Source organism: Plectropomus leopardus, chromosome 9, assembly GCF_026936395.1.
Source record: "Plectropomus leopardus strain MGB_pleo_1.0 chromosome 9, ASM2693639v1, whole genome shotgun sequence".
NCBI classification, from domain to species: Eukaryota; Metazoa; Chordata; class Actinopteri; order Perciformes; family Serranidae; genus Plectropomus; species Plectropomus leopardus.
In genome coordinates this window covers 17,895,983-17,912,288 of record NC_142184.1, presented here as the reverse complement: position 1 = coordinate 17,912,288, position 16,306 = coordinate 17,895,983, and the positions used below count along the sequence as shown (strand labels likewise).

Below are 16,306 nucleotides of genomic sequence, written 5' to 3'. Positions count from 1 at the left end.
GTCTTCTCTTGGAAAGCCAGTAAGAGACTGTTTGTTATTTATGTGGTGGTGCAAAACATGGGAGGCATGTCAATTTTCTAACCACTGGGGGGAGATTTGTATTTTTAATTTTAGGGTCGCGGAGGAATATACAACATTAAATGGGTGTATGTTGTATTAATCTTAAACATCATCTATACTGTCCTGTTTGAGAGGCATTTTTTCTCATAAAGTTACCAAAATCATTTATCGTAGTCAGAAACTGATAAAACTGAAATTATCTTTGCTGTTTGTTTTGGTAATAAGTCTTATTCTCTGGCTGTTTGTATGTTGTATTGGCTTCAATACCTACATTTTGGTTGGAATATTTAAAAACATATAATTAAGGCCTATTTACCGGGTTCCCACCATCATGGAAAACTTGAAAAATCATCATATTTTCCAGCCCTGGAAAAGCCACGTAATTAGTGAAAAGCATTGAAAGTTTTGGAAAAGTCTTGGAATGATATTGTGTGTAACAAACAAAGTTCAGTAATCTTCCATGGATTACTAAGTACTGTGACATAGTGGTAATGGACCATCACTTACGTTTTGTCATTTTCTCCCCACGTTCTGTTTCTCTTTTCATATGCCAGCTTCCTGAAAATTATATTTGAATAGAATTTGAATCTCATATTCAAAAGATACTGTGCAAGTGGGGCAAGTAGAGGAAGCTGCTTTTAGGTTTAAGATAAAATTTACAACAGAAAGAAATCACACCCCCTCATCTGATAAATACAGAACAGTCCCTTATGTTTCGACATTTTAACTTTAAATTTCCAAAGCTGCGTGTTTGTGAAACGGTGGTTACAAAAGAGGAATACAATGTAACTCTTGTTATGAGGTCTCTAATGCAACATCTTGACCTGCAGAAATTGTAGCTGTTGCACAGCACATTTGACCCTGAAATGTTTGTCACCCATCAAATGAGCCTGTAACACACCTATGCTAGGCTGCCGGGTTCCCATGGCAACAGCAGCACACGCGGGTCTAAGTTTGGGCTAAACTGCTGTTAGCTTTATCAAAGTGTGAACACTAACATTAGCGTCTACTTTTCAAGATTATTTCTTAAGTTTATGTTGTTGTTACATTTCGGTATTTTTGTAAAGGGCGTTGTATTAACCAAACTGATCTCATTTCGACAGGTAAACTCGCTCTTTGCCAGACACACACCTAAAGTGCTAACGTTAGCTGCTAGCTTAGCTAACCCAGTCAGTTCTCATAAACTCAGTGCTGCAGGAGAACTAACCGCTACCAGTTCGTCTTTTGGAGTTTTGTAAAAAGCAAGCAGCAATCAGCAGGATGTCTGAGATGGATGAGGATGCAGTGTTATCTGATGTAGAGGGAGAGGAAGAGACACACGAAGAAGGAGCCGGAGAGGACGAGAAGGTACCAAAGTGAGAACTATTGAAATGGAGACAACAACCCTCTCCACACACTGTGGATTTTCATTGTCTTATTTATGCAGACAGTTGTTACCCGGTTTTACTAATTGATTTTATAAAACGAAAATAGTGTACTGCCACAGGATGCTGGTTCAACCCTTTGAAACTTGGATCAACATCCATTTTTTTTGTGTTGCGTTCATACAACTTTCACACTTTATCTAAAGGTACTGATTTCTGATAATAGTATAAACCGTACACTAAAGTGATGCTTGACTAATGCATGACTCATGATTCGGTGTATGTGTAATGCATTTCTGTTCCTCACCACTGACAAATGATCAAGTAACTATGGCTTTATGTGATTAGTTCTCTATTAATCTATCTGTCTATTAAGGATACATAAATTAATATGCAGTTAGATTAGCTGCACTCCAGTTACATCCAAGTTTATGCCAGACCCATTCATTTTGCACACAGTACGTATTCTCGTAGAAATGTGAATCTGTTTTCACTTCTATTCCAGTCCATTATCCTCTAATTTGTCAACTGGCACGTGCTAGACTACATTACACTCCACTTCTTTCAAGAATAATGACAAACACATGTAATAATCGTAATAATAATAGTAATAAATACTTGTGGGTCACTATGCAGCATGTGAATATTTGCATCTGAAAACCAGTTTGACAGAAAAAAATAGCTTAATAGTTCATGAGAATCACTTTTGTTCTGCTTTCAGAGAGGCTGTGCAAATGTTTGGGTCTTAAATGATTATTTATGTAGAATCCAGCTACTTTGGTTGTATAGCAACAGTATGAAGTAACTGTGAATTAACTTTCTGTAATGGATGATCTATTAAGTGTGAACTAATCACATAAAATCATAGTGATTATTTGTTAGTGGAAAGCAACAGGTTGTCATGACACTGCCTGCATTCATTTGTGCATTAAATGTCATGAGTAATGCATTAGATAAGCTTTATTTAACTAAAGGATTTGCATCCTCATTGTAAAGCATGTACTGCATCATTATGTTAGTAATTCACAGGAATTTGTCCATGGGAGGCTCAATTTATGTTTTAAAAGATCCATTGGTGGTTTAGAAGATCTGTTATGTAGATAGGCTTGTGTCTGAGCTGTGCCCCATACTCAAATGTTGATGAGGTCCTGCAGTTCATTTAATCCGTGTGAGTTAGCACTATCAACTTTTTGGACCAGTTTCATCCTTTGACGTTATCCCTCGCACAGGTGCAGGTTTGCAACTTGACCCCAGAAACCACAAGTGAGGGGCTGTCATTGCTGTGCCGAACAGGACACGGACTTGGACATGCATTTGTCAGAGTGGAGCTACAAGACAAGTAAGAGAGCAAAAACAGAGCAAATTCTGCTTCTTTTGCCCTGTAACTTTAAATTCTGTTTATCCTCCTTTAATTGTGGCTCTTTGATTTTACACTAATTATCCCTCTGTCATTACTGTACTCCCCAGAGGACTAAATGACATCACTGCAATCAGCAGATTTATTCACCTACGTTTTGTGGACGTATCCAACAACCACCTAACTGATCTCTCTCCTCTGGCATCTCTGACCCACCTGCTCTGGCTGAAGGCAAGGGCCTTTCTTCTTTATTAATTTCAAAAAGAACATCTCTGGGGCTGTTAGCATATACCTGATAGTGAATCTAGTGCAACTCTTCTTCTGTAGGTTGACAATAATGCTGTGGCATCCTTCAAAGGGCAACCGTTCGCCCAGCTGACCTACCTGCAGTGGCTGAGTATGGCAGTGAACCGACTAACAGACCTGGATGGCCTTGTCGGGTCTGCACTGGAGAGCCTCAATCTTACAGGTCAGTCTGTTGCTTTAATGTACGCTTTTATTTGACCAGATGGGGGTTAACTATCCTATATGTTACCATTCAGGCTTAGGTATCACAAACTACTTTAAGATTAATATAAAAAAATCTGGTGTGCGATGCCTGATGCTCACTTTTTTAAAGGCCTCGTCATGACATTTTGCAACCTCTCTGGCAGGTAACGGCATTCAGAGAGTGAACGGCCTTCAGAGTGGCTGTTTTGCTAACCTGGTTACTCTTGAACTGAGGGGAAACCAGTTGGATACCACTGATGGCATCAACCTCCCCAACCTGCGGCAATTGTATCTGGTAATAAAAGCACTGTGGTAGAGCACTAACACACTCGATAAGGTTGACTTATTAGCCTCAAAGGAGCAGTGTGTAGCATTTAGTGGCATCTAGGGGTGAGGACTGCAGATAGCAACCAGTCGAAACTTCACCCATGCACGGAGCATGAACTCAGGTTTAGGATTCCTTCAGTGCTGATTGTTCATGTTTTTTTTACGGGGAGTCATACTATCCACAGACGTCTTGTTCTCTCCAAAACAAATGGACCAGGTGATTAAAACCAGTGAAAACACTAAATAAAGCAGTGTCACGTTACAAATCAGTGTTTTACCGAAGCTGCTTGTGTGGAGAGGCTACAGTGACATGAAATGCATGTGATCCTATCTAGAGCTAGTGTTTGGTTTGTCCATTCTGGGCTACTGTAGAAAAATGGCAGTGCAACATGGCGGCCTCACAGATGAAAACCAGCTCCCTCTGCAGATAATAGATATAAACAACTCATTTTAAGGTATAAGATCAATATATCTCCCCAGATCCTGCATGCTGGACCTTTAACCCTTTGAAACCTGGATCATTTTTCTTGTGCTGCATTCAGATTCCTTTAACAAGCCATTTCACCCGTGAAACCTAAGCAAATTGATTTGCTTTCTTTAGAAAACGTGAGGAAAAAGGCAATGAGCAACTTTGCAATGTTCTTGCAAATTGCAAGGAATTAATAAAAGGTGACAAGAAAATGATCTGAAATTTTGTTTTTTAAAAACATAGTGAAAAATGTCCAGAAAACTATATGTATTCCTACCACAAATTTAAAATTATTTTTACAGAAAATGTTCAGTTTTATTGTTTAAAGTTTTATGGTTTTTATGGGGGTCATTTTCTTGTTTGTAATTTTTTAAAAACTTTTTTGCTTATATTCCGGTAATTTTCTTGTTCATTTTTACTTATTTCCTGCCAATTTTTTGGTCATATCTTTGTTGAGTTGGTCATTGCTTTCTTCCCATGTTTTTGAAAGTAATCAAACCAATTTTCTCAGGTTTCAAAGGGTCCCAAGTAATAACCCAGTGAAGAGACTGCCTGTAACTATTATTGCACTCCATTCAGGCCCAAAACATTATCAAGCGTCTGGAGGGTTTAGAGAGATTAACACGCCTCAACACTCTTCACCTTCGAGACAACCAGCTCGAGACTCTGGATGGCCTCAGTCCCAACATGAAGTGTCTCCAATACCTTAATGTCAGGTACACAGTTGTATCACAACAGGGATCAGATCAGATCAGATCACATATATCAATTCATTAAAACGGCAAGTAAAATTATGTATCCCTGATTAAATATTCCATATGTTTCTGTCTCGCTTCCATAGAGGCAATGTAATCTTTGAAGAGAATGCCCTGCAAAGCCTTGCACTTGTGTCAAAAACTCTGCGAGCTTTGGTCATTTCGGAGAATCCTCTGGTGGAAACGACAGACTACCGCATGAGTGTGCTGATTCTACTGCCGCAACTGGAGCGACTTGACAAAGATCCTGTCTCCTTCGAGGAAAGGACTGAGGCCCAGAGGAGAGTCAAGGTAAAACTAAGAAGTACCATTTTTTTTTCTTTGTGGCATGGTCAAACAAAAAAAAAAAACAGTCCTTTGCTGGTTTGTTCTAATGGTATGTATGTCATTTCAGGAACTTAAAGAAGAGGAAATATCTGAGCCGAAAGATTTGTAATAATGGCCAAAACGAGGAAGTGTTTGACTTCCTTGAAAACAGGCTTGGTGTGAAGAGATGAGTTACGGTGATTGTGTTGTATGACAAGTATATCTCGACAGAGCATCTTGTATGATGCACTGCATACCTGTAAATGTGTGCATTTGGGATGCTTGTGTTATGCTCCTGCACTATTGCAGTCTATTTTCTGAACAGTAAAATAAAAAAGTGTTTATTTCTGATGCATTAATTTAAATTTACAAATACAGATAATCAGCCAAAGTTAAATAGCAATGTGTCTGTGACTAAGGAATAAGAAATGAGGGAATATTTGAACCTCGTGCTGCTTGCTGGCCAGCCTGTACAGTGTTTCCCTGAGTAAGGATGAGAGAGCAAAATCTGCCACCATTTCCTTGTTGGCAGTCCTCCAGCTGCAGCTTTAAAGGGACAGCAACATGCAACGAGCATATATGGAAAACACCATATGTACACAGTTATAACCCCCTCTCAAGTACAGACTGTGCACATTTTATCAGATAATACAATTATATCAGATTAATTACAATAATTGAAGTTATTGCTAATTAGGGCATACTATTTACACACCTCACCTTCATGCTCTTGCCACAACCAGGAAGTTACCTCATTGAAAAGCCTGCACAATGTTTATTAAGGGTGCAATATTGTTGTTGTATCCGATGTAATTCCACAACAAAGTCATTTAACCACCAACCGCTCTCCGCATGGTGGTTATTTGTAAAGATACTCCTTACTATTTTAGGGTCTGTGTCTATATATTGGGGCTTTTCTTGCGAAAGAAATGAAATGATAAGAACTTAGTGATCATAACTGCAATTTAAATTAACAAAAAAGATATATTTGTGAAAGGAGCATCTCCTGCGCAACTATGTCATCACAACTGTTCCTCCAATGATTGGATGAGGTGGGAGTGGCTGTGACAGGAGACATAAGTCCCCCTCCTCTCTGTCCTGCCTCCTCCTCCTCCTCGGTTGTACTTGTACCGGGCAGCTAGCAGCGGTGTGGCGCAGCTCTGAACCTACGACCCCGGGAAGCAGCTGTGTGACTGAAGTATCCAAACCTTAGTTCTCAAGTGGACTCGATTCTCCAGAAAAACTCCAGAAACCATGACTAGCTACCACAAACCAGATGAGAAAACTCTGCAGGGGCTGAAAGACGTCGCTAACAAGCTCAGGATCCACTCCATCAAGGCGACATGCGCCTCCAACTCTGGGTAAGTTATTAAAAGTCATGTTTGCTCGATTTATTATAAATTAGAAGTGTAATATGTGAAGGAGGAACTTAAGTAACACGTTGTGGAGTTACGGGAGCTGACGCACGTTTAACCTGTTGGGCCCGGCTGCACGTGCTGCAGATTATCTTCACGCGGTGCAAAACGTAGCCACTGCACACAGCTAGCAGGCAATTATGTAAACTGTTTCATAAACGTTTAAAGCTAATTTTAGAGTTAAGTTTGTACGCTGAGTAGCATAAGCTAACAGTATGTGACATAAACGACAACAAATGGTTGCTTCCTGTCGATAATCGGCTGTGTAAAGGTACAGTAAGTTCAGTCTAGCTGATAATAAATGCCGTGCAATGTTTTAGTTATGCTACTAGCAAAGTCGCTATATGAAACTTTATTAGCACCGACATGCTGCTGCTAGCTAACAAAAGGACACATGACCAAAGCGTGAATCTCGTGGTAGGCTTGACGCTCTCATTTAAAGTTGCAGCTGTGTAAAGTGCCGGAGAGATACGCAAATGCACAGCAGTTATAGGAAATGTGTGTCAGGTTTGAAACCATACAGACGGCTGGTCCAAAGGGCACCTGTAGTATTGCTTCATCCCAAATGCCCTAATTCCGAGAAGCTGTAGTCTTCCTCTTCACACTCAGTTACTACAGGTTGAACCAGGTCCAAGCGGGAATAGTTTCCAGGGTTTCCTTGTAGACACGGGTGTAACTTTTCAGTTTATGCAATAGAGATTATATTATTCTGGCTGCCCTTTGCCCTGCTAGTGTCTGTACATCTGTGTATGCTGTATCTGTGGTCTTAAACTTAATTTCAAGTGGCATTTTTATAAAAGTCTTAAAGTATTAAATCTACCTTAAACTGCAGTAACCTTGCACTAGACTCCAGCTGCATTTCGAGAGGAATCCTAATATGACGCCCTTGATGTATGCACTTCAATTTAAAACCTCAACTTTCTTCATCAGAAAGCGACAGAAATATCTGTTACTGATATTACGTTTTTTGGGATGCCATCTAAGTTAACTTCAGTGAGCTAGCTGTCACACGCACCATCACTCTAATGCCATTTGTTAATATGCTCAGGGAGGACAGTTTTGAACTTAAACGTTTTTCCTGTAATTTAGCTTGTCACAGAAAATAAGACCTTAAACACATTTTTTTTAGTTTCTTTTCTTTTTGAGTCTTGCGGCATGCATAATGTCACCCAGAATGCAACAGGGAAAAATGTGCATGTCTTTAGATATTCACTCAAGGACCACAACTTTGTTATTGGTCTAATCACCTGGCCAGGTACATACCAATTATATGGTCCCTGCTGCTACCGCTACACATTTTCATTGTATTTGCAATACATCCTCCTAGAAATCCATCATTGTGTAATTCTCAACTTATTTACTTGTGCAACTGCAATCCTAAGAAAGGAAATGTTTGTTGGTAAACCGGTTTTAGTCACTTCCTTGTGTCAGCATACAAGGAAACGGATGAATTATATCCTGAATGTCCCACTGATGTCCCGATACTGTTGTCTCCCTTAACAAAGGATGGTTTAGAGTTTTGACACCCAACACTCGACACCTGCTCTTCCTCATTATTTGACTGATGTGGAACAGTACACTTGAGGATCTGATTGTTTTTGTTATGGCTTTTATGAATTTACTCAAGTTTATTTCTCAGCAGGTTATCGCCCAACAAAAGGACAAGGGGTAAACAGAGCACTGGGTCTTTTTGTTTCTAATGAAATTTAACAGTGACCATGATGTCTGTTTGATTAAGATAACTGTGTTGTCTGCATGGTTGAAATGTTGCCATTTATGATTGAACCCACACAGAGAAGCAGAGATGCTGTTGAGTAATGTGGGATTTGTAAACATGTTGATTACAATACTTGGACCACTATGTAGCAACTAACAGTTTCACAAGTATCTTTTTGTTATTTTTAAGGGCTCTGGAGTGTGAAAACATAACTGATGTGATCATGTCACAATTAACAATTTATTAAAGAGTGATAGTCCTAATCCCGAAAGTCAGGAGGCTTTCCTTTTTAAAGAATCCTTGCTTGCCAAATTTATCCCTTTGAATGACTCCTGGAATGACTTATTGTGGTCCATAAGTTGCTCTAATTGTCAAACTAAAACAAAGTGTGGAGATTCTTGAGTTTAGCAACATGCATGTGTGCACGGTGTGTGCATTTTTCTAAATAATAGTGTTTTCCCTGTGAACTGTTATGAACGAGCTGTCTCCTCTTTTCTCTCCTCAGTCACCCGACATCATGCTGCAGTGCAGCAGAGCTCATGTCTGTGCTCTTCTTCCACACCATGCGCTATAAAGCCGATGACCCTCGCAACCAGTGTAACGACCGCTTTGTGCTCTCAAAGGTGAGCAAACATTTCTTTATTAATGAGGTAGAACATTCTTCAGTTGGTCAGCACACTTTAAATCTTGTAGCATCACTGTCTTTACTGACTTCTCTGTGTCTCTAGGGTCATGCTGCCCCTGTCTTGTATGCTGCATGGGCAGAGGCGGGTTACGTGAAGGAGTCCGATCTGCTCAACCTGCGCAAGATTGATTGTGAACTGGAGGGCCACCCCACACCAGTAAGTCAAGAATCCCAATTTCTTTTTCTGTGTTTGTTTCCTTGGAAAACCAAATATAATATACAAGTCACTTTCTGTGTCTAATTATTTTCCTCTCTCTTATTCCCCAGAAACTGGCTTTTGTTGATGTGGCTACAGGATCTCTGGGACAGGGTCTCGGGGCTGCCTGTGGGATGGCCTACACTGGCAAACACTTTGACAAATCAAGGTGAGTATACAAAAAGGATGTGGGTTCATTAAAGGTATACTATATATTAGTCAGCTGAGGTCAAGGCTTCATTAAAAGGCAGCAACCATGTTCCTGATCCTAAGTAGCCATCATCACTGTCATAGCTGTCATCAAGAGACAGTGCAGAAGAATATAACAAGACGAAACGCCAATCATGAGTAAATCTGCGGTTGGCTTTTGCTTTCACTTTTGCTGGCGAGCTGGTTTACAAACAGAAACTGACAATTCAGTGTAGTATACCTTTTAAATGGTTCAAAGACTTGCATTTATCCTGTTTTTCAAACAGTTGTATGGTGATCTGAAACATCTTTGCCCAGTCTTCAGTCTATTTAGCATTCCCTTTACAGTATATTTCAGTTTGAAGTAGATTGCTTAAGGGCATACTCTCCTGCTATCAACTGTTTGTGTATAGGTGAAAAATCATATATGTTAAATGTTGTTAAGAAATGCTCTGGTTAAACACTGTTGAGTCGACAAGACTTTTGTTTGACAGAGTGTAATGCCTTGATTAGCAGGCAGGTTAAAGTGGTGCCTGATGCACTGTAATCACTTTAATGGATAAAGCTGTAGTAGTGCAGTTATAATTGTGTTAAATCACTCCCTGACGGGAGCCTGCGGTGAGGTCAAAAGGTGTTTGCACCGCTGCAACAGTAATTCTGAAAGTAGAACAAATAATACTGAATGACATATCTCCTTTTTTGAGAAAGCACATGGAACTTTTTCTTTTAACCAAGGATACACCTGTCTGTTGGAATGAAGTCATTTATATTAGTAAAGTTACACCTGCCAAGTCTTGCAGACATGATTATTTAATGTTTTTGTTTGTTTTAAATTTTGTTTTATTATCAGATTATTATCAGATTTGTCTTGTTTAGTTTCTAATTATTTCATAGGGGCAAATAATACACATTGAGATCTATCTGGGTTTTGGAAGGCAACACCATAAAATTGTTCAATTTCAATTGTAATACATGTGGAAAGATGTTATGAACTGCTGCTTCAGGTGAAGTTTTTTCTGTTATTAGGAGCCAGTGCAGTGATGGGACTCATGGCTTATGATGCTCATGGTATCTGATAGATCAAATATAGTGTTCGTTACACAAGACCAGTGCTTTATTACACTGCACTCATTTGGGAATACTTCTGCAGCCCTGTGGTCTGACCTTTATTTTCCCATGGGTAGTCCACCTCAAATCTCAACTCAAGACTTTGTTAATCATGTATTAATCAGAGAGATTTGTTGCTTAAAAAACAACACTAATATTCCCCATTTCCCCTTTTTTCATTGTGTTGTAGTTATCGTGTGTACTGCATGATGGGTGATGGGGAGTGTTCAGAGGGCTCGGTGTGGGAGGCCATGGCCTTTGCCTCCTACTACCAGCTGGACAACTTGGTGGCTATTATGGATGTCAATCGGCTCGGCCAGAGTGAGGCTGCACCCCTGAAGCACGACATGGAGACCTACCGCAAACGCTGTGAAGCCTTTGGGTCAGTTCTGATTTTCCAATCCTCCACTTTCATCTAATTTCCTTTTGATGTGATGACCAGTTAAAAAAATATGAATGCCTCTGAGTACACATGGAAATGAAACATAACCATTACTGTTCTATATTAATGTGTGTAAATATAGAAGTAAGGTCTTATCCATCAGTTCAAATGCTGTTACTGTTGGTTTTAATGTTCTCTTTGTTATTGTGAAACTTCAGCCTCGCACATTGGGTTTCGACATGCTTGCTGGATTTGTTCTCCCCAACTTTTAGCCTTTTCTGTTTCTGCTCCCTTCTTCCAGTTAATGAGTTTGATCCTTAACATGCATGTTCAGAAGTTAATCCAGCCTTGAGTTTTTGGTAAATATTTGTTTTAATGTGTTGCTATGCTGTTAAAACTGAGCCATGTTTGTGTAGGTGGAACACGTATGTTGTGGATGGACATGATGTGGAGGAGCTTTGCAAAGCTTTCTGGCAGGCTCAGCAGGTCAAGGGCAAACCCACTTGCATTGTCGCCAAGACTTTTAAGGGCAAAGGGCTCAAAAGTAAGTGTGGCTTATATGGTGAATATTATTTATTGAGCTACTTTATTATAGTCTCTGAATTTGATTTTTGAGATTTGTTCTCCACTTTGCTGTAGACATTGAGGATATGGATAACTGGCATGGAAAGCCCATCCCTAAGGACAGGGTGGACGACCTCCTGAATGACCTGCAGGCTCAGATCCAGGTCCCAAACAAGACCCTGTGCCCTGAGCTGCCCAAAGAAGACACACTACCTGCAGACCTCAGCACCATCTCCTTGCCCTCACCCCCAGCATACAAAAAGGGAGACAAGGTACCTTTTTTACTCATGAGTTTGGTTCCTCTTTTAATGTTGGCTAATGTGACCAGGTTTGAGTTTTTTCTTTTAGAAGCATGTCATGGGTACAAAGCTCCTTTAACCAGTCAATGATAGTTCACTGATACCACTGTTGTTGCATTAAAGCTTCTTGTTTTCTTAGTGGATGGTTTCTTGCTTCATACTGATATGAACACCAGAGATAACCTTTTGACCTACATGCAGAATACCATGGGGTTGTATTCTGCCCTGCACAGACTAACTGCAGTTACTACAATATTGGTTGAAATGGAGTTATGACTTAAATCAAACCTTGGATATCTGTTCTGTCTTATAAAAACATTTGCAGGTTCATTATTTTCTGTTGTAGAGAAAATACGGTGTGCCAAAAAAAAGCTGTAACTACAAAAACCCAAAGCAATTTTCTGCCATCTGTCTTGGGTTATGAGAGATAAGGAAAACCGCAGTAAGCGTATTACAGCAAATGGTGGGCATGAGTTTGAGGATGGTGCCACCGGCAAAATGATAAGATCAATGATGAAGATAATACTGATGTCAAGAAATCATAATTTAGGGAAAATCTCATGAAGTGAACATTACAACCAAATAATACTTGATTGCTTTTTATTAAATTTAAAAACGACATCTGTAAGCGACACAAATATAAACTGAATCTTGTGAGAAATGCTACTGCAAAAAGTAAAACACTAAAATTGTATTTATTACACTTTGCCTTTGCATTACTTATATATCTTCCTTTGTATTACCTTAAAACAGAGTTCAACTACAATTTTAGTGCATTTTTAGAGTGATGGGCCAAAATTTATCATGGTTTTTGAGCATAAAATTTACTTAATACGTACCTATTTAAAAAGTTTATTATGACCTTACTTAATATGACATTTTTGACCGGACAGTTGAAAAACTTTAAAGCCATTTTTCTCAGTTTCAGCTCTAGCCTTTGTAGGGCAGTATACATTTTCTTATTGATCTGTCTTTGCTTACTCCCATTTCTTTTTCTTTCTTGTCAGATGGCAACAAGGCGTGCATATGGCCTGGCACTGGCCAGACTCGGCCAGGCAAGCCAGAGAGTAGTGGCCCTGGATGGCGACACCAAAAACTCCACCTTTTCTGAGACCTTCAAGAAGGCCTTCCCTGACCGCTACATTGAGTGCTTTATTGCTGAACAGAACATGGTAAATAATATTGTGGTCTTCATGGGTGACTCAAATGCTGTTATCTAATTAGCAGTTGCTGGGATATGTTAACTCCTACTTTAGGCAGGATAAATTTGTCTCACATGTAGCTGTTAACCACCATAATCTGCTCCAAACTGGTCTAATCTGTTACTATTCATTCTCTAGCACGGTAATCAGCCGCTTACTACTGCTTATCATTTGTGACCTGTTTAAGTTGGCCTTCATGCTTAATCCCATCCACTGTCATTAAGACTAACCCATATTACCGACGTCTTTGCTTGCTGCTGCAGGTGGGAGTGGCCATTGGCTGTGCCACCCGTGACCGCACCGTTGCATTTGCCAGCACGTTTGCTGCCTTCTTCTCTAGAGCCTATGATCAGATTCGTATGGGAGCCATCTCCCAAACAAATGTCAACCTGGTAGGGTCCCACTGCGGTGTCTCCATCGGTAAGCTTTCCGCTGAAGCATCACTAGTTAAATGGCTGAGTGAGTGCTCCCTGTCCTGACTGATCTTACTCTGTCTTCAGGTGAGGATGGTCCTTCCCAGATGGCCCTCGAGGACTTGGCCATGTTCCGCGCTATTCCAACATGTACTGTGTTTTACCCCAGTGATGCTGTGTCCACAGAGAGAGCCGTTGAGCTGTCAGCCAACACAAAGGTTAGTAGGCCACCTTGTGGTAGAGTTTGTCCACAACGTTTTCTTCACATTGATGGGGGAGAAACATTTTTATTTTCTAACTCTATATTCTCAGGGTATCTGTTTCATCCGTACCAGTAGACCAGACACAGCAGTCCTCTACTCCCCAGATGAGAAGTTTGAATTGGGTTTAGCCAAGGTAAGGATCAATACAGTGACTTTTTTTTTTTTTTTTACACTTTAATCCTTATAACCATTCACAGCAAAAAAAGATTAATAGACACAAGAAAGATTAATGGATATGAATAAATGTCTGCTTTTAACCAGGTGGTGCGCCAGTCTGACAGTGATTGTGTGACTGTGATTGGAGCTGGTATCACTCTGCACGAGGCCCTTGCTGCAGCTGATATGCTGGCCAGTGAAGGTAAACCCACATTGCCCTCTAGTGGATGGATGTAGGTATTGAGGCCTACATTTCATAACCACTGTCCACAACTCTGACATTTGGTAATTCAGGGGTTGAGTGTTATCAGTTGCTCAGTTTGCTAGTATGGTCTAAAAAATGTCCCCAAAGTAATGATTCCCCAATAAATTCCTATAGGGAAGAACATCCGTGTGATTGACCCGTTCACCATCAAGCCCCTGGATGCCCTTACCATCTTGTCCAGTGCCAGAGCCACAAGGGGACAGATCATCACTGTGGAGGACCACTACAAGGAGGGTGGGTTGTTTTCTGTTTTTTTTTCTTGAGTGTCACAATGCAGGGTTCTTCAGTCAGTTACTAAAGAGGTTTGAGAGTTAGATGACTTTGATTCTTGATAAAAAATACAAAAGGGGCCATAACGGCTTTAAGTGCTACTGGTTAACCACTAGTTGTGAGACTTTAGTGTTTCCTTGTGGTGGTGGTGTTATGTGCAGAGATTTTCCTCGGTCTACATTGGTATCTTAAGAGAGCATCATCATGTTATCCCTTGGTGGTTTTAACGGCTCTATGTCCTCTGTTCAGGTGGTCTCGGTGAAGCAGTGCTGTCTGCAGTGGGCCAGGAGCCCGGCATCGTTGTGACCCAACTGGCAGTGACCGGTGTTCCCCGCAGCGGCAAGCCCCAAGAGTTGCTCGACATTTTTGGCATCAGTGCCAAGCACATTGCTAACGCCGTGCGTCAGACCTTCGCAAACTAAGAACTGCACCTTATCTCCTGTTTGTCGCTCTGTTTAATCACAACCAACTTTCTGCCCAGCTGCTTGGCATGATCATGTGAAGACCTCTTTTAACTTCTGTGGTCGAGTGCCATCTCCTGGGTTTAATCGGAGTGCAGTGTGTTAACCCTGTATCGTTATTACTACCGCAGATGGAAAGGGATTAGATTAGGAGTGCAGTTTTATCAGCACCTGTTGTATTGATATTACTCCTCTGTGTGCACCTTCTAGTAACCTGTTCAACTGAAACATTCCTTTCTTGTATCCATTATGTTTCCAAAGTAGTTGCATGCAAGAGGCTAAAACAAAAACATCACTGAATACTGTCAACGTGGTTTGGTGACAGATTAAAAACCTGTCATACCAGCAGCTGTCCTGGTTCTGATCAATTACGAATCAGGCCACAACTGCTGTTCTGCATTCCAGCCATCATTTCTTTTCCACATTCCTTACAACTATGCCTCATGTCTTTTCACTAAGAAGCTCTGTTACTGTCGTCATAAATCTAATGTGCTAGATCAATTTTGTAGTCCTGTTCAGTCACAGCCTTTGATGCTTAGCTGTGGCAGAGAACTGACCCAGTATGAAAATTTAAAGCTCTTTTTAGTTAAACATCTTTTTGAGCATTCCTCTAATGTATCCAGTCCACATGGGTATCACACAATGTTACTGGCGTTCCAGGTCACTGGTGTCATCCTGTTTGTGTTGTGCTGAATTAAAAAGAATTAACCCAATGCTTTTGTCTTGTTTTTTTTTTGTTTGTTTCCACCATTGGAAGGGTTGCAATGCAGTTTTGCACAAATATCCAGTGCCCAAAGGATGAAAGACTTTTGATCTAGTGTTGCTAGCAAGTTGTAGTTTTTGAAAATGAAATGAATTGGACTGGCACAGAATTTTGCACAGCTGTTAGTGGCTCTCCGGTTGCTACTGGCTTTGATACCCTCACTTTTCTGCCATCACCACCATCAAAGTCATAAAGTTAATGTTTTTGGTCTTAGTGTCAGCAAATAGCCGCTACCTTAAAAAAACAAAAACAAATGCATACCTCATACATTAAGGTGTACAGACATTTTTTTTTCAAAATAAGATGGCTTTCCATGAAATTTGGTACAGATACTCTTTGTGTTCAGGGATACATCATAATGACTTTGTTGCTGACTTTAAATCAAATGTTGTTGCCGCCATGAGGTTCACATTTCTTGTTTTAAGACCACATTTCCCAAAGCTTTCAAGTGCCACTTGTCCTGCATGTTTTAAATCTCTCCCTGCTCCAACACAGCTGAATTAAATGATCAGCTTCAGGAAACAAGCAGATCATTTGATTCAGCTGGGTTTGAGCAGGGGGAGATCTAACACATGCAGCACAAGTTTAGGAAAAGCTGATCCAGTACTACTGCCATGTTGTAACTTTCGCTTATCTTTTCACTTATTCAGTGAAATACAGGTATGTCAATATGTGCTGCTTTCAGTCTTGGGCAGGACTCCCCCTGAATACATATTTTTCATTTTAATGGGACCTGTCCTGTTTAAATGGAAGTTAGATGAATAAAAAAATGATCCATTGGATGGATAGGTACCATACTTTAGTTCAGCTGCCCATGGTAACACAATTTTTT

At 40.3% G+C, this 16,306-nt stretch overlaps 2 protein-coding genes across 2 annotated transcripts; both read left to right on the top strand.

Annotated features, from left to right (window-relative positions):
• Window positions 1–138: 138 nt before the first annotated feature.
• On the top strand, window positions 139–6,092 carry lrrc23 (leucine rich repeat containing 23). Its single transcript, XM_042492625.2, has 8 exons — window positions 139–1,407; window positions 2,654–2,763; window positions 2,892–3,012; window positions 3,109–3,250; window positions 3,435–3,565; window positions 4,646–4,782; window positions 4,908–5,112; window positions 5,216–6,092. Exons 1-8 carry the CDS (start codon window positions 1,321–1,323, stop codon window positions 5,255–5,257), a joined length of 975 nt encoding a protein of 324 aa, XP_042348559.2. The 5' UTR covers window positions 139–1,320; the 3' UTR covers window positions 5,258–6,092.
• Window positions 6,093–6,234: 142 nt separating this feature from the next.
• On the top strand, window positions 6,235–15,424 carry tktb (transketolase b). Its single transcript, XM_042491717.2, has 14 exons — window positions 6,235–6,488; window positions 8,765–8,882; window positions 8,988–9,101; window positions 9,212–9,309; window positions 10,627–10,818; window positions 11,235–11,362; window positions 11,458–11,654; window positions 12,689–12,853; window positions 13,147–13,303; window positions 13,384–13,514; window positions 13,609–13,692; window positions 13,821–13,917; window positions 14,095–14,214; window positions 14,500–15,424. Exons 1-14 carry the CDS (start codon window positions 6,382–6,384, stop codon window positions 14,670–14,672), a joined length of 1,881 nt encoding a protein of 626 aa, XP_042347651.1. The 5' UTR covers window positions 6,235–6,381; the 3' UTR covers window positions 14,673–15,424.
• Window positions 15,425–16,306: the final 882 nt, after the last annotated feature.

Coding starts and splice junctions, on each gene's coding strand:
- tktb (XM_042491717.2), top strand. CDS start 6,382: ATGACTAGCTACCACAAACCAGATGAGAAAACTCTGCAGGGGCTGAAA. Junction 10,819..11,234: donor AAACGCTGTGAAGCCTTTGG/GTCAGTTCTGAT, acceptor ATGTTTGTGTAG/GTGGAACACGTATGTTGTGG. Junction 13,515..13,608: donor AGCTGTCAGCCAACACAAAG/GTTAGTAGGCCA, acceptor CTATATTCTCAG/GGTATCTGTTTCATCCGTAC.
- lrrc23 (XM_042492625.2), top strand. CDS start 1,321: ATGTCTGAGATGGATGAGGATGCAGTGTTATCTGATGTAGAGGGAGAG. Junction 2,764..2,891: donor AGAGTGGAGCTACAAGACAA/GTAAGAGAGCAA, acceptor TGTACTCCCCAG/AGGACTAAATGACATCACTG. Junction 5,113..5,215: donor AGGCCCAGAGGAGAGTCAAG/GTAAAACTAAGA, acceptor ATGTCATTTCAG/GAACTTAAAGAAGAGGAAAT.